Below are 18,793 nucleotides of genomic sequence, written 5' to 3' on the forward strand. Positions count from 1 at the left end.
TGGAGTCCTCATTTGGGATATCCAGAGACGATGCCATATTAGCTGTATATCAGTGCCAATATATATATATATCAATGTATATAAGACAAAGAACACAGACATGTTCTCTTTTCAGCCAGCGTCACCAACTGAACTAGTTTAATAAGATAGATCCAATTATACGGTAAGCATGAATAACCTTGAAGCTAACAAGGAGTGCTTTTCACTCCCCATTTTCTCATATCACATTGCCTGCCTCCCATACATTCCTTCTATGTGAACATTACTGATAACACTTCTTACAGCTTCACATTCTGGCTTCATCATCTTTGGTTAACTCCTTCATGATTATACAACTTTGAATTATACTATAGGTCTGTGCAATTGCTACATAGACAGACAGATAATTTTGCATCTACATCTACATTTTGATTAGTTATATACACAGATATTCTTATTACGTTTAAACAAACATACTACAGCTCAGGTGACCTCCACACATAGACTTCCATCACTGCATAGACACTTACAAGTACCAACAGTGTCCTCGGGGCACAGCTCCACCTGTGGGGAGCAGGACCATCCAAGCTGCCATTCCATCAGCGCCGGAGGCCTCATACAGCAGCGGCGTCTTAATAGCCGCAAACCACAGGTGGCGTCACGAATACAAACTTTAATCACCCCCAAGTCACCAGCCATATTAATTGACCCCACCAGAGTACGGAGTCGGGCCCAGCCACCACTGACGTCCCCCGGACTAGTCCGGCCCGGCACCGGGTGTCCCATAGCCCTGGGTTGGGCGAGTCACTCCTAGGGTTTACACGCTGCAATGTCGGTAATGACACCGGATGTGCGTCACTAACGACGTGACCCCGACGATATTTCGTTACTGATGTCGCAGCGTGTAAAGTACCCCTAACTATGCGAGCCACAATGCAAAAAATTTCAAGTACGGCTCCCAACTATTTTGCATAATTTATAGTTTTGGCCTCCCCATCCTAGGAGCGTCCCTTAACTCCTCCGTACTCGTTCACAGCCAAATACAACCAAACATGAGCTGACCCCAATTTTATCTGTTCTCACCTATTGGATCTAACACCATGAGGCAACTTTACTCAGTTGGGGACTGTTATATTCTCTATCTACAGTGATCCCAGCGACGAAACAAGAATCAATTATGCCGTGATCGTCTCAGTCAGACACCAAAGTGGAAAGACAGGACAAGTCTGCGTCTTCCTTGACTGCGAAGAGCCCGTTCAGTTGGAGGTTGCATTTGAATACCAAAGCACCAGCACTTCAATATTAAGCGAGGCGGTCACTTCTAAGTTTGTCAAATGCGGATTTTTTACAGTAAGTGATTATATATCAATGGGTAACCATAGAAAATATTATTCATGGGGTTACATATTAATAAAAAAAATATATATATATATATATATATATATATATATATATATATATTAATAAAAAAATTACTTAAAATTGAGATAGGTTCATGATAGTGACTGTATTTTTTGTAGATGCAGGAACATTGGCGTGTTTGTCATGTAGCTTTACAATGCTTAATGTGCGGTTGGGTGAAAAGATATTTCCTAGTGATCTCCCAAGCATGCGAATAATAAAGGATAAAGTTCGACTCCACAACCGATTCTTCTTTATTGGTAGCAGTTCACATACAGGACATCATGATTAAGACAAGCAGATGGCTCATAGGTAATGCTATCAACGCGTTTCAGGTGTGCTTGTACCCTTAGTATATCATGCACACCCGAAACGCGTTGATAGTGTTACCTATGCGCTAACTGCTTGTCTTAATCACAATGTCCTGTGCGTGAACTCCTACCAATAAAGAAGAATATGAACATAAACAAATAGCCAGCTCATCGTAGTCCAGGTCTGGAGTGTGCCACGTAGTCCACATGGAAATCCCAGGTAGGGAATGAGCAGAATCCAAGACAAGAATTAAATCCAGCGGATCTCAGGCAGGCAGGAATGGGTTAAAGAACCCTTCTTATTCTTACTTTAAAAATTCATGACAGATGGCATCCGACAGAAACAAGACCAATGAACCAACGCGTTTCGACAGATATTTTTTCTGCCGAAACGCGTTTGATCATATGTCTTGTTTCTGACGGATGCTATTATTATTATTATTATTTATTATTATAGCGCCATTTATTCCATGGCGCTTTAATAGTGAAAGAAGGTATACGTACAACAATCATTAACAGTACAAAACAGACTGGTATAGGAGGAGAGAGGACCCTGCCCGCGAGGGCTCACAGTCTACAGGGAATGGGTGATGGTACAATAGGTGAGGACAGAGCTGGTTGCGCAGTGGCCTACTGGACTGAGGGCTATTGTAGGTTGTAGGCTTGGTGGAAGAGATGGGTCTTGAGGTTCCTCTTGAAGCTTTCCACGGTAGGTGAGAGTCTGATGTGCTGAGGTAGAGCGTTCCAGAGTATGGGGGAGGCACGGGAGAAATCTTGTACGCGATTGTGGGAAGAGGAGATAAGAGGGGAGTAGAGAAGGAGATCTTGTGAGGATCTGAGGTTGCGTGCAGGTAGGTACCGGGAGACTAGGTCACAGATGTAGGGGGGAGACAGGTTGTGCACGGCTTTGCCATCTGTCATAAATTTTTAAAGTAAGAATAAGGAGGATTTTTTTTAACCCTTTCCTGGCTGCCTGAGATCTGCTGGATTTAATTCTTGTCTTGAATAAAGAAGAATAGTTTGTTGAGACGGGCTTCATTTTTTACTATTCACATTTTAATGTGGCGTTGCTGATGTCAGAGCTCCATACGAAAGTGACCTTGCAATTGTGGCGAGCTGGATTGTACATAGACTTCCAAGGAAGCTTTATATCTCATGCACTAAACACCAGATCACCAGGGATTTTTCTATTAACTACTGTAATTTTCGAGAATACAAGGGAATTTAAAGAGTCACTCTCATTTTCTCAGATAAGTAAAATTGCCAAGAACTTTGAAAAATAAGTAGCTTTGTTGTTTACTTATTAATGAAATTTGGCACAGATCTCTATACATTTTTACTTTTTGATTTTGTTTACTGTCCAATATGATTTTTAAAAAGATGACAGAACAAGCATAGCGCTTACAAGCTCTTTCTTATTGAACTTGTAAGTACTGCATTACAGCTAGCCGGGTCACTGGAGCTCCTGATCTTGTCCAGGCTTAGTCCCACTGAGCACCTCAAATACTGCGGAGGAAAATCTGCCTCCTCTAGCCGCACTGGAGGACAGACACTTCAGGCCTGCAGTGCAACAGTGCTACAGGTCTGACCTGTCAATCAAGCAGTAGCTTCCATTCTCAGCAACCAGAAAGTTGGGTGACGAGGCTGCGGTGTGCTCCAGAAGAAAGAAGACAAATCAGACCCATTAATGATTAACCATTACACTGCCTTAGACTAACAGATTTATCCATTGATTCCTAAATTTTCCTGGTCTCCAAAAGGCTTACCCATTGATCCCTAACCTGTGCACGATTTAAAGGGATATTTTAACTATAGACTGAGAAATGGAGTTATGGCATCTTACATTAATAAAAAGCAAATGGAAACAACTTGACCCCCATTATGTCTTACCAGGTTCCCATAGTGGAATACGAACAATTCGCTTATGTGACCTTTTCGGCTATTGGAGCAACAGTTGATAAAAGGGAACGTAAGACTGTTGGAATTGAGTCTAAGAGAGGAAATTGTTTTGCCCAAATGGAAAAAACTTTGTATGCACAAGGAGACACGGGTGAGTGAAATAACTCTTCTTCAATTTAAAGCCTAGCTTTAGATTCCCAAAGTTCTATTTTAGTCCATTGTCTCATGGTCCTCTTTATTACTGCTCTCTAAGGCTTTTGTTCCTGTTTTCTAACAATAATTCTAGATCACATAACAATAAAGTCAAATATTGAAATAAAGTTAAATTTCCATCACAATGCTGCAACTTTAGTGAGATGTCATCATGGTTGCAATATTCTCCTAGTTTTACTCAAGCAAATTTTGCTGTTAAATCATGGCATAAATAGGTATTCTGAGCAAAAAGGATACTGTGTGCTATGCCCAGTGCAAAGTTACCTTAGAGGCAAATTACTGGCTTCAAAGTCACCTCCAAATGGTGATAGTTTTCTCTATCCTATCACATCCCGGGTTGGGCTATTTATACTCTTGATATTGATGATTTTCTCCCTCCCATCACATCCTGGGTGGGGCTATTTATACTCTAAATATAGATCATTTTCTCTGTCCTATCACATCCTGGGTGGGGCTATTTATACTCTTGATATTTATCATTTCCTCTGTCCTATCACATCCTGGGTGGGGCTATTTGTACTCTCGATATTGATCATTTCCTCTGTCCTATCACATCCTGAGTGGGGCTATTTGTACTCTCGATATTGATCATTTCCTCTGTCCTATCACATCCTAGGTGGGGCTATTTATACTCTCAATATAGATCATTGTCTCTGTCCTATCACATCCTGGGTGGGGCTATTTATACTCTCAATATAGATCATTTTCTCTGTCCTATCACATCCTGGGTGGGGCTATTTATACTCTTGATATTGATCATTTCCTCTGTCCTATCACATCCTGGGTGGGGCTATTTGTACTCTCGATATTGATCATTTCCTCTGTCCTATCACATCCTGGGTGGGGCTATTTGTACTCTCGATATTGATCATTTCCTCTGTCCTATCACATCCTGGGTGGGGCTATTTATACTCTCGATATTGATGATTTTCTCTCTCCCATCACATCCTAGGTGGGGCTATTTATACTCTCGATATTGATCATTTTATCTGTCCTATCACATCCTGGGTGGGTCTATTTATACTCTCGATATTCATCATTTCCTCTGTCCTATCACATCCAGGGTGGAGCTATTTATACTCTCGATATGGATGATTTTCTCTTTCCCATCACATCCTGGGTGGGGCTATTTGTACTCTCGATATTGATCATTTCCTCTGTCCTATCACATCCCTAGTGGAGCTATTTATACTCTCGATATTGATCATTTTCTCTGTCCTATCACATTCCCGGCAGGGGTATTTATACTGTCCGTATACAGCATTCTCTTTTCTCTGCTGGCTATATTTCTATGTTGATCATTGCTACAGAGTTCCAGCCCTGCTGCTAAGGGATTTAGCCAGAGGCAAGTGTTGTTTTCTATGTGTATTCTCTTTTGCCTTTCCTACACCTATCTTTTGTTTTCTGTTAGGAGTTTACCCTTGTTTGCCTTTATTATTTCTCCTTTATCCATTTCTGCACATGTTTTATTTTTTCATACCTTGGGTCATTATCTGTCAATGCATGCTTACCTTATCTTGATTTATAGTGTTAGCAATCTCCCCCCTGGTTCCTCAGGTGGTATGAGAGACAACTTAACGGCCTTTCAGGTAGACAGGTTTGAGTTGTGGGTTTCTAGTTGTGTGGCTAGGGATATTTCAGTCTATGTAGTAGCCATTAGGGTGTTGTGCAGCTAGGGATACTAGTCTGTACAGGAACCAGTCGGGTGCATGTGCGTGTGCAGAGGTTATATTACCTCTTTGCCCATGTTGGAATACATACGTGCAGGACAGTCTTCTGCTGGACCATCCTTGTGTCAGAGCCTTAGCCTGCAAAGTAATTTCCAACTGAAGTCGTCTTCTTCTGGATCTTACATATGTCAGAGCCTAGACCCACAGTAAGATCTTCTGCTACTATTGGCCATACTAATTGATATTTTACTACTTTTTTGTTCTTGCAGTGCGATGCAGAGTGTTTTGTCTAGATTCTGACCTGATACCTACTAAGCAAACGGTAAGAGAAATTGTACTTATTACCTTTTATTTTTTTCTATTTGCTCTCGTTTTCCTTTCCAATGGAATTTTACTGTAAAATTATATTAGACTAGAGAAGAATTTGCAAATGTTTGTCTAAGACGATGTAGAATTACATTTGTATGTATACATCTTTGCTCTTTACCTTTGTCTCTTGGCTCGTAGTGCATTAAATATTAAACTTCAATATAAATGATTTTTTTTTTTTTTTTGTGAAACGTTATAGTCAACTTTGTTATTGTTCTTATCAGACTGAATAAATTGTGGGTGAATTGGGAGTTACACATGTAATTCTTTATATTTGCATTTCATGTGTCGATAACTAATGAGTTTTCTTTCCTATTTTGCAGTTCAGCAGAGTCTTCTTGGTGGTAAGAAATCAATGACTGCGCTGACCTTGTTTAGTGTTATTTGGTGTTATTACTTGCCTGGACCATACACACTGGGTTCACTTGTCCTTTAATCATCTGTTATTATGGCTCCGTTAGAGACCCGTGTGCAAAACAACTTTTTTTTCCATTGTTAAATAATGGATGTTGGCTGGATCCGTTTTTAACATGTGGCGTCCATGGAGAACAAATCCATTAACGGATTGCTATTTATCATCCATTCGTAATGGATCCATTAAGAAATCAACGGATCCATTACAAAAACAAGTACAATCTATCGCTAAATAGCAATGTTAACAGAACTATTAACCATAGACTTCCATGTTAAAAAACTGATCTGGCAGAAGTCAGTTCTCCAACGGATCCGTTCTAACGGATGACTACAGAATGTAGTGCCGACGTCCCCGCAGGGACGCTGACTTACTCACCACCCTGGCCGGGTCCTGTACTCTTCTGCTGCCGCATAGCCTCCCTTGTATGCTGCTTCTTTCCCATTCCGTGCCCTGTACATGCCGCATAGGGTTCCCGGGGGTGCACCTAAGATGCGCGCGCGCACTGGTCCTCCTCTTAAAGAGTCAGTGCGCCAATTCCAAGAAATGCCTCTTATCCTATGGCCGTGAGGTACTGTGTATTTAAGGCATGTCCCATTAGGTGATGTGCCTGTGCAATGCCTTTAGTTATTGAGTCAGTTTCCAGTCTGCTGCCTAGCTAGTTGTCAAGTCCTGAGCTCCTGTCTTGTTATCCCTGTGCCTGGCCCCAGTGCCTGCCTTCCCATACCTGTCTATCGCTGCTGTGCCCATCATTCCTGTCCGTACTTGCCTTTCCGGCCTGCCTCAGTCACCCCACCTATAGCTGTCTATACCTGAGTCCATCACCTGTCCTGGGGGTCAACTACCATAGTCCCGGTCACTGCCCTGGGAGTGGTACCTGGCGTCCGCCTCGAGATGGTTGCTTAGTTAAGCCCCTGCCACTAAAGGGTAAGCCTGGCTCCACTAACATCACCAAACCCAAGGTCAGACTGAGATCCTTGGGCCCATACTCTGCTTGTACTGAACATGTGTACATCCACATATAATCGTTGTTGTCTTTATTCATAAGACATAATAGTCATTCTGCAGTTACTTCATTCTTGCCAGTCTTCAGGCAAGCCTTTTGGGAGGACTAAAGTGCCATCGAAAATTTACTCCCATAAACACCGTCCTTTTCAAGGCTACATTTCCCTTCATACCTCATCCACCACCCCTGTAAGCCTCTTCGATAACCCTCCACAGATGACTTCTTCCAGAAGTGCTGCTACCCTAAAAGTTTTGGAAAATTTAGCAACTTTTCAATGAGTCTAAAAAACATACTGTAACTTGAAATTCTTAGGCAAAATCTTTAAAAGGACCCATAGGGACCATTTGCCCTCTATAATCGTCTTTTGTTATTCGTTGGGCTTTTGGGCACCAGGACTCGGGGATAAGTGTTATTTCTTTCTACACCCCCATAGTTAGTCCTCTGTAATGGTTCAACCGACCCTAGAGGGAAGTTATTGACTTCAAAATCATTTAGAAATAAATTAGTCTTTGTTGTGGGACCTTTTGGGTTTTTAGGGCGTCACGTCCTAGGCCAACTGGAGGTGGTTCAGTCTCCTCCTACCAAAGTTTTCAAAGTACAGACTGCAAAACTGTCATCTTCTTCTCAGTAGTCAATCTTTGTTCGCAACAGAAGAAGATGTGAGGACAAAGAGGATGGCTCCAATGGTGGAGACAGGAGGCTGAGGATGACGGCAATGGCTGCCATGCTCCACAGTCATGATGTGAAGATACTCTTACCACTCACATTAAAAGGCTTTTGTCACTACTGTTCTGTGCCATACCACGTTAGTGTGTGTTGTACACATAAATACTCATATAAGGACTGAAATTTTAAAAAAAGAAATTAAAAAAATTAATCAGTATTAAAAAAGATTAAAAAGCTGATCCTAGTAAAGCTGGGAATCTGAGAGATCAGCTGTGATCTGTGGAGGACATTAGATATTCTACAGTGCCTCCAGAGGAAAAATAAAGCATTACATGGTGTCCATTAAGATTGATGAGCTAGCTGTGTCATTCATGGAGGTACACGGTCCTCCAGCTCATTGAGCTCAATATGTTCTCACTTTGACCTTAATATTCTCTAGGAGCCAAGCGGGGCACGCGTTACACAAATATTGGAGCCATCATCAGACCATGATGTGACGTCAGTGGAATTTCTTCTGAACGAGGATGCTGGTTCTGGATGGTACTATTTGTTGTTTGAGAGGGAATCCGGTGACCCCATATACAGTTCTTTTTCAGTGGAAAGATACCGTATGTATTCATTGTATTCACTACCTAGTGTGGATATTGGTTAGTCTACATCTTCACTTTAGTTTTGCATTTTAATCAATGACACCCAATGCAGTTAGCTGTTTTGGTGATACTTAGGTGGCACCATAAAGTGTACTCAGTGGGGTGCACATGTGGCACCATTAATATAATTCAGAGACCCGGAGTACAGTTATACAGTATATAGGAGGTATAGTGGTCTCTGTCTCCGTTGCTTAGGTGCATTAAAGGACTTGGACCCCTTACTATTTCATGCAAAAGACGAGCAGATCAGTTTCACAGGTCCCTGCTACCATCTGCCCAAATAAATAAACTCTGTTCACAAAGACTCTAAGGGGTACTTTGCACACTACGACATCGCAAGCTGATGCTGCGATGCCGAGTGCGATAGTCCCCGCCCCTGTCGCAGCAGCGATATGTGGTGATAGCTGCCGTAGCGAACATTATTGCTACGCCAGCTTCACATGCACTCACCTTGCCCTGCGACGTTGCTCTGGCCGGCGACCCGCCTCCTTATTAAGGGGGCGGGCCGTGTGGCGTCATAGCGACATCACACGGCAAGCGGCCAATAGAAGTGGAGGGGCGGAGATGAGCGGGATGTAAACATCCCGCCCACCTCCTTCTTCCACATAGCCGACAGGAGCTGCGGTGAAGCAGGTAAGGTGATCTTCCTCGCTCCTGCGACTTCACACACAGCGATGTGTGCTGCCGCAGGAATGAGGAACAACATCGGACCGTCGCAGCAAGGTAATTATGGTTTTCGCCGACACTACACCGATGATACGATTACGACGCTTTTGCGCTCGTTAATTGTATCATCTAGGATTTACACATTACGATGTCAAGAGCGACGCAGGAAGTGCGTCACTTTCGACATGACCCCACCGACATCGCACCTGCGATGTCGTAGTGTGCAAAGTACAATACTTTGTGACGTCGCTGTGACGCCGAACGTCCCTCCCACTCCAGGAAGTGGACGTTCGCCGCCCACATCGAGGTCGTATGGACGGGTAAGTACGTGTGACGGGGAAAAATTGTATGTACGACATGTTCAACAAATTGAACGTGCCACACATACAATGGGGGCGGTTATGATCGCATACGATATCGCATGAAAAATTGTAACATGTAAAGCAGGCTTTACACCCTACGATCCAGCATACGATATCGTATGGGATTGTACCCGCCCCCATCGTATGTGTGGCACGTTCAATTTGTCGAACGTGTCGCACATACGATTTTTTCCCATCACACGTACTTACCCGTCCATACGACCTCGAAGTGGGCGGCGAACGTCCACTTCCTGGAGTGGGAGGGACGTTCGGCGTCACAGCGACGTCACGCGACAGCCGGCCAATAGAAGCGGAGGGGCGGAGATGAGCGGGACGTAAACATCCCACCCACCTCCTTCCTTCCGCATTGTCGGCCTGGAACCCTGGGACGCAGGTAAGATCTGTTCATGGTTCCCGGGGTGTCACACACTGCGATGTGTGCTACCCCGGGTACGATGAACAATCTGACGTTCAATTTTTAGGAATTGAACGACGTGCATGCGATGAACGTTTTAACGTTCAATTGCACGTACCTGTCACACACTACAATGTACCTTACGATGCCGAATGTGCGTCACTTACGACGTGACCCCGCCGACACATCATAAGATATATTGTAGCGTGTAAAGTGGCCTTTAGGCACTATAGAAAGACTTAGTTGAGTCACTACAAAAGTACAAGGAGGCCTGGATAGCTTTCTTGATGAATATAATATTTTAAATTCTGTGATTTGGACATTGATTCAGGGAACAAGTCTAGAATTCTTACCTATCTCTAGCCTCCAAAAGGAAAATAGTTCCATCTGTAGACAGGTGTTTCAAGAGACACCCATTTGTAAACAGCTGTTTTAGAAGACAACCATCTGTAGACAGCTATTTCAGGAGACACCCATCTGTAGACAGCTGTTTCAGGAGACACCCATCTGTAGACAGCTGTTTCAGGAGACACCCATCTGTAGACAGCTGTTTCATGAGACACCCATCTATAGACAGCTGTTTCAGGAAACACCCATCTGTAGACAGCTGTTTCAGGAGACACCCATTTGTAGACAGCTGTGTTATGATCCGGAACCATGGAAGACCACCACAAATCATTGGCAAAAAGGTGACAAGAGCATTGGCAACTAATCTGGCCGCCATCCCCTTACTAACCAACACAACTAGAAGTAGCCGAGGGGTGAACTAACATCCTGTGCACCACGAACCTAGCCGGAGAACTAACTATCCTAAAGGTATGAAAGATGAATAACTCTCTGCCTCAGAAAATAGACAAGAATAGCAAGCCCCCCACATTCAAAGACTGCGGTGATATAGGAAAAACACAATACACAGGTAGATGACAGGATTAGCAAAAGGTGAGGCCCCCGCTGACTAAAATAGGAAAGGACAGGAAAGAGACTGATGGTTGCCAGAGAAAAACCCTGCAAAATACCAACTTCCTGATAGTACAAAAAGGCCCTCAGATCGCTCGATCTGAACTCCGTCCTATACCAGGTGCCCTTGTCATACCAATGAACAGAAAACAAGAATCATAACAAAGTCAACAAGCCACAAACACATGGACCCAAAGGAGCTATACTCCACACTGAACTGCAGGGAGTTCCCCAACAATCCACTGAGGGGGAAAATCCCTGCAAGCAAATAAACTGAAAATAACCACAGCAAAATGACAAACCCAGATAAACAAAAGAACCAGACAAAAAATAAAGAGCAAGCACTTATCTGGGGAAGATGTGGTGTAAAGCAGGATTAAGCAGGCTAGAGATACAAAGAACAACTGACATCCGGCAACAGCCTGCAATCAGACCAGGACTTAAATAAGCAGAGAGTTAGGAAAGGAAACACCCACTGCACAACTCACCTGGTCTCTGTCCAAACCCTTCCTGGCCACCAGAGGGCAGCAGCCAAGACATAACTAACATTCACAACACAGCTGTTTCAGGAGACACCCATTTGTAGACAGCTGTTTTAGAAGACACCCATCTGTAAATAGCTCTTTCTGGAGACACCCATCTGTACACAGCAGTTTTAGAAGACACCCATCTGTAGACAGCTGTTTCAGGAGACATCCTTTTGTAGACAGCTGTTTCAGGAGGCATCTATTTGTAGGCAGTTATTTCAGGAGACTCCCAACTGTAGACAGCTGTTTCTGGAGACACCCATCTGTAGACAGCGCATTGAGGTGAAACCCCTCTGTTGACAGCTGTTTCAGGAGACATGTAATTGTAGACAGCGGTTTCAGGAGACACTCATCTGTTGGCAGCTGTTTCTAGAGACACCTATCTGTAGACAGCTGTTTCAGGAGACATCTATTTGTAGGTAGCTGTGTCAGGGGACACCCATCTGTAAAGAGCTGTTTCAGAAGACACCCATCTGTAGATAGCTGTTCTGGAGACCCCCTCATGTGAGCAGGGTTCTCGTTGACTGGATGGGAGGCTATTGGAGCTACTCCATGTGGAGAATGAATAGGGGGATTTATAGGTCAGAAAATGCTCCACCAATAGATAGCAGTGGAGTGTCAGTGTTCTTAGATTTTAGATCTGTCTCATTTTCCGGTGCGGTCATTATCTGCCTTGATCAAAGTATAACTGTGAGCCTACAACATTGTGTTTCCACTGTACTATCTGATCCACGCTTCCCATTATATTCCAGAGTTGCCAAGATTTAACTCCAAGGTCGTCTGTCCAAATCAATTATCAGTTCTTGATGGATCAGCGAAAATTGAACTATCTGCTGAGTACGTAACTTTTATGGTCTACATTACACCTAAAACCAAAAGGTTGCCTCTGTAATTGGAAGATCGGCCATCAGCAAATTGGCTTGTTATCCACTTGTTCGTCTTTGCTGGTCCAAATGAAAAAAAAAAATCCAAGATTATATTTTTAATATTAAAACATCAACAGGGTCATTTCCTATTTCTTCTTTTTTTTTTTTTACAGGTACGTATATGGTAAGCCATTACCGGGCAGCGTCATTGGAAACTGCTGCCGGAATGTAGTATACAGTTACGGTAGAAAGAAAAATTGTATGAGGGGCTTGGAAAACATTTGCGTGGATTTCACCGGAGAGGTAAAATTGTTATTCCAAATAAGAAGATCAACTCTTTTTTTTTAATGCTACTCTCGAAATTTTGTGTTAACTTTGTGCTGGAATATAAACCTTGGTACAATTCTGTAATACAGAGGTAATCTCCCTTAAAAAATGCTAGGAAGAAAATACATCCAAGATATGGCCACAATGGTAGATAAGCATCTATCGGACAAAACAGCATGAATACAAAGAGTACTGAAAACACAATAAAAAAAACAACTAAACAATTATTGGATGCATCAACAGCACCAAAAAATTACCATCAAATTTTTTTTGCAACAGTCACAATTATAATGATGGTGTCACGCTAGGTACGGGGAAGTACCAAGTACACGGTGAAGGAGAAGGGAAGGGAAACCCTGTGTCTTGGGAGAGGGAAGATGGTGACCTCTGACCGGACCTACTGCTGGTCCCTGGGGTCCCTCACCACCCTAGATAGGTTCCGCACCTATGCGCCAAGCCAGATACCTGACCCTAGGTATCCCAAGTGCGAGGCCCTAAATAGGGAACGGATGGGATGAGCTCTTAAGGGGGCTTTACACTCTACGATATCGTTAATGTTTTATCGTCGGGGTCACGTTGTTAGTGACGCACATTCGGCGTCATTAACGATATCGCAGCGTGTGACACTTACCAGCGACCTTAAGCAACCTCAAAAATGGTGAAAATCGTTCACCATGGAGAGGTCGTCCCAAACTCAAAAATCGGTGAGGGTTGTTTATCCATGTTGTTCATCACTCATGCGGCAGCACACATCGCTATGTGTGACACCGCAGGAGCGAGGAACGTCTCCTTACCTGCCGCCGGCCACAATGCGGAAGGAAGGAGGTGGGCGGGATGTTACATCCCGCTCATCTCCGCCCCTCCGCTTTGATTAGCCGGCCGCTTAGTGACGTCGCGGTGACGCCGAAGTCCCTCCCCCTTGAGGGAGGGATTGTTCGGCAGTCATAGCGACGCCGCCGACCAGGTAAGTGCATGTGATGCTGCCGTAGCGATAATGTTCGCTGCGGCAGCGATCACACGATATAGCATGTGCGACATGGGCGGGTACTTACACACTCGATATCACTAGAAATTGCTAGCGATATTGTAGCGTGCAAAGCCTGCTTTAGTCAACCCCACTAAACAACTATAGAAGACACAAGGAGGACACACAGGGGGAAAATGGTACTTATCCACAGATGACTCAGGTACGTTCAGCAGAGCTTTCAGCCACGATACCACAGAGGAGTATTAACAAAAAAAGGACATAAGTTCAAAAGAAGTAAAAAAAATCTCACCAAAAACAGCCATTAGCCAACAGGTCAAGTGCTTTTGCTGTTTGACCTGTTGGCTAATATCTCTTTTTGGTAAGTTTTTTTGACTACCACAGAGGAGTACAAGCCACCTGCTTGCAACCTCGGCTTGAAGAATCTGAAAATATGACCAGCACCTGTCCAAAGGAAGGAAGGTATTTAAACACCAAGGGAATACTGATGATCAACACCTGGGTGGAAGCCCAGCTCCTGCTGGGTCCAAAACGTAGAGAGATGAGTCCAGCAGGAAAGCTACAGATACCAATGAATACTGATAGCAGGAACAATGGCGAATTCTGTGCAGCCAGACGCTGTGACCTTCTATGGCCAGAAACCACGTGACTGTATTTCACGCATGACACACAGGTGACAGATGGACCATTGCACTCTACCAGCTGAACCAATGACAATGTGGGGATAGAAGTTTACCTCTCTCTGTTATACATGGATGTGGATGGGGGTATTTAGCATCTTTCGACTATCGGAGGATGATATGTCTTCATAGAAGTGGAGGCTTAGGCAACTTGAAATCTGTAGAAAGTTTCAATACCTATCCAATGTAAAAGTGTCAAACATTTCACACATTTTCTCACCTGTTTTCTTTTACAGTTGGACTCTGGAGATTACATTTATAATCTGGACCTTGACACCTTTAAATTGCAGTTGTCAGAATACGAAAATAGCATCCAATGTAAATTTACTGTAAAAGAGGACGGGACAGGTAATGAATGATGACAAGCGAATCTTGTGAAATTAGAATTTACCAGCTTCACCAAACTTCGCTGCAAAATCCGCTCGCAATTGATGGTTTCCCTGTTAAAAATGTGTGTGTAATGCGGGCTTCACACGGTACGATCTATCGTGCGATTGCACGAGCGATCGCTCCCGCCCCCGTCGTTTGTGCATCACGGGCAATTAGTTGCCCGTGGCGCACAAAGTCGTTAACCCCCTGTCACACATACTTACCTCCCGGGCGACCTCGCTGTGGGCGGCGAACATCCACTTCCTGAAGGGGGAGGGACGTTTGGCTTCACAGCGTCATCACACTGCTGCCGGCCAATAGAAGCGGAGGGGCGGAGTTGAGCGGGACGTAACATCCTGCCCAATCTCCTTCCTTCCTCATTGCCGGCGGGACGCAAGTAAGCTGTGTTCATTGTTCCCGGGGTGTCACACGGAGCGACGTGTGCTGCCACGGGAACGATGAACAACCGGACGGTCGATTTTTTAAAAGTGAGCGACGTGTCAGCGATGAACGATAAGGTGAGTATTTCTGCTCGTTCACCGCTGTCACGCGCTACGATATATCAGACGATGCCGGATCACTACCGACGTGATCCCGACGACGTATCGCCCGATATATCGTACCGTGTCAAGCCCGCTTTACACTCTGAGGTCTCCTAGGACTGTATCCAACCTCTTACAAACTAACTCAACCCATAATGTTAAAATGCCCTCAATATACGGTGGGTACAGAAAATATTCAGACCTCTTTAAATTTTTCACTCTTTGTTTCATTTCAGACATTTGGTAAATTCAAAAAGAAGGGAATTTTGTTTACTTACCGTAAATTCCTTTTCTTCTAGCTCCAATTGGGAGACCCAGACAATTGGGTGTATAGCTATTGCCTCTGGAGGCCACACAAAGTATTACACTTAAAAGTGTAAGGCCCCTCCCCTTCTGGCTATACACCCCCAGTGGGATCACTGGCTCACCAGTTTTAGTGCCAAAGCAAGAAGGAGGAAAGCCAATAACTGGTTTAAAGACCAATTCAATCCGAGGAAACATCGGAGAACTGAACCATACCACATGAACAACATGTGTACCCGAAAAAACAGAAAAACCCAGAGAAAACAGGGCGGGTGCTGGGTCTCCCAATTGGAGCTAGAAGAAAAGGAATTTACGGTAAGTAAACAAAATTCCCTTCTTCTTTGTCGCTCCATTGGGAGACCCAGACAATTGGGATGTCCAAAAGCAATCCCTGGGTGGGTAAAAGAATACCTCATGATAGGGCCGTCAAACGGCCCTCTCCTACAGGTGGCCAACCGCCGCCTGAATGACTTATCTACCTAGGCTGGCGTCTGCCGAAGCGTAGGTATGCATCTGATAATGCTTGGTAAAAGTAAGTAGACTCGACCAGGTGGGCGCCTGACACACCTGCTGAGCCGTAGCCTGGTGCCGTAATGCCCAGGATGCACCCACGGCTCTGGTAGAATGGGCCTTCGGCCTTGAGAGAACCAGAAGCCCAGTAGAACTGTAGGTTTCAAGAATTGGTTCCTCGATCCCCCGAGCAAGGGTGGATTTGGAAGCTTGCGACTGTTTACGCCGACCAGCGACAAGGACAAAGAGTGCATCCGGGTGGCGCAGGAGCGCCATGCGGGAAGTAGAACCTGAGTGCTCTCACCAGAACCAACAGATGCAAATCTTTCTGAAATTGATGGACTGGACGAGGACACAAAGAAGGTGAGGTGATATCCTGATTGATATGAAAATGGGATACCACCTTAGGGAGAAATTCCGGAACCGGACGCAGAACTACCCTGTCCTGGTGAAGGACCAGGAAGGGAGTTTGTATGAGAGCGTTGCTAGCTCGGAAACTCTCCTAAGAGACGAGACCGTTACTAGAAGGCCACTTCCCGTGAAAAACGGGAAGGGAGACATCCTTCAAAGGCTCGAAAGGCGGCATCTGGAGAGCAATTAGAACCTTGTTCAGATCTCAGGGCTCTAACGGCCGCTTGTACGGAGTGCTGAGAAGACAAACTCCCCGTAGGAACGTGCGTACCTGAGGAAGTCGTCGTTTCTGAAAAAATACAGATAGCGCTGAGACTTGTCCCTAAAGGGAACTGAGCGACAACCCATTTTCCTACCTAGATTGCAGGAAGGAAGGAAACATAGACGATGCAACCGGCCAGGGAGAAACACCCTGCGCCGAGCACCGAGACAAGAACATCTTCCACGTCCTGTGGTCAATCTTGGCGGACGTTGGTATGCTAGCCTGTCTCATGGTGGCAACCACGTCCTGAGGTAATCCTGACGACACTAGGTTCCAGGACTCAATGCCACACCATCCGGTTGAGGGCCGTAGAATTCAAATGGAAGAATGGCCCTTGAGACAGCCAGTCTGATTGGTCTGGTAGTGCCCCCGGTTAGCCTACCGTGAGGCACCACAGAACTGAGTACCACAACATCCTCGGCCAATTTGTAGCGACGAGGATGGCGCGGCCGCAGTCGGTCTTGATCTAGCGCAGTACTCTGGGCAACAATGCCAGAGGTGGCACCTAAGGTAGCTGGAACTGCGACCAATGCTGAACTAAGGCGTTTGCCGCCAGAGCTCGATGATTGTGAAACCGTGCCATGAAGCTGGCACATTGTTGTTGTGCCGTGACGCCATTAGATCGACGTCCGGCCTCTGTCAGCGGCGCCAGATCTCCTGAAACCCGTCCGGGTGAGGAGACCATACTCTTTCGGCCACACCTCAGCGACTTAGGAAGTCAGCTTCCTAGTTTCCACACTTGGGATGTGAATTGTGGATATGGTGGATGCCGTGTCTTCCACCCACATCAGAACCTGCCGGACTTCCTGGAAGGCTTGCCGGTTGCGCGTTCTTCCTTGGTGGTTGATGTATGCCACCGCTGTGGAGCTGTCCGACTGAAGTCGGATATGCTTGCTTTCCAGCCGCTGTTGGAAGGTTTGTAGGGCAAGATACACTGCTCTGTGTTCAAGAACATTGATCTGAAGGGTGGACTCTTGCTGAGTCCACGTACCCTGAGCGCTGTAGTGGAGAAAAACTGCTCCCCACCCTGATAGACTCGCGTCTGTCGTAACTATCGCCCAGGATGGGGATAGGAAGGACCTTCTTTTTGACCAAGAGGTGAGAAGAAGCCACCACCGTAGAGACTCCTCGTCCCATTGGCGGAGAATGTCCCATTGTAGTGGACGCAGTAAAACTGCGCGAAATGAACTGCCTCCATTGCTACCATCTTACGTAGTAAGTGCATGAGGCGTCTCAATGTGTGCGACTGGTTCTTAAAGAAGAGCTTGCAGCCCGTAGTGAATGCTGTTTGTCTAGCGGAAGCTTCACTATCGCTGAGAGAGTAAGAAACTCTATGCCTAGATATGTTATCGATAGGGTCGGGGTCGGATCTGACTTTAAAAAGTTGATGATCCACCCAAAACTCTAGAGAGTCTCCAGCGCAACGTTCGGGCAGTGTTGGCATGTTTCCTAAGAGAGTGCCTTGACAAGTAGATCGTCTAAATACGGGACCACAGAGTGACCCTGAGAGTGCAGGACTGTGACTACTGCTGCCCTGACCTTGGCGAAGACCAGTTGGACTGTCGCTAGCCGGAAGGTAGAGCTACGAACAGAAGGTGTTCGTCTCCTATAACGAAGCGTAGAAACGCTAGTGCTCTGGATCAATCGGCACGTGTGGATAAGCATCCTTGATGCCTAATGATGCTAGGAAATATCCTTGGGACCTTGAGGCGATGACATGGCGGAGGGATTCCATCCGGAACCGCCTGGTGTCCACGAGCTTGCTGAGCATTTTTAGATCCAGAACGGGACGGAACGGCCCGTTGTTATAGGTACCGCAAAGAATTTGGGGTAAAAACCGTGACCTTGTTCCTGAAGAGGAACGGGGGTCATCACTCTTTCTGCCTATAGAGTGCACCCTGTTTGCAGAAGAGCAGCGGCCCGGCCGGGAGGTGGAGAAATTCTGAAGAATCGAGTTGGAGGACGAGAAGTGAGCTCTATCCTGTACCCGTGAGACAGAATGTCTCACACTCAATGGTCATTGACCTATGGCAGC

General features: G+C 45.3%; 1 protein-coding gene across 1 annotated transcript in view; it reads left to right on the forward strand.

Annotated features, from left to right (window-relative positions):
* Positions 1–18,793, forward strand: part of LOC142310728 (ovostatin-like) — a 175,169-nt gene that overhangs the window by 22,436 nt on the left and 133,940 nt on the right. The window contains exons 3-10 of the mRNA XM_075348354.1: positions 1,128–1,329; positions 3,585–3,741; positions 5,743–5,795; positions 6,166–6,186; positions 8,366–8,534; positions 12,256–12,340; positions 12,543–12,672; positions 14,598–14,709. Coding sequence (XP_075204469.1) covers positions 1,128–1,329; positions 3,585–3,741; positions 5,743–5,795; positions 6,166–6,186; positions 8,366–8,534; positions 12,256–12,340; positions 12,543–12,672; positions 14,598–14,709 — 929 coding nt within the window. The remainder of the gene's footprint in view (positions 1–1,127; positions 1,330–3,584; positions 3,742–5,742; positions 5,796–6,165; positions 6,187–8,365; positions 8,535–12,255; positions 12,341–12,542; positions 12,673–14,597; positions 14,710–18,793) is intronic.

This window comes from Anomaloglossus baeobatrachus, chromosome 5, assembly GCF_048569485.1.
Source record: "Anomaloglossus baeobatrachus isolate aAnoBae1 chromosome 5, aAnoBae1.hap1, whole genome shotgun sequence".
In the NCBI taxonomy this organism is placed as follows: Eukaryota; Metazoa; Chordata; class Amphibia; order Anura; family Aromobatidae; genus Anomaloglossus; species Anomaloglossus baeobatrachus.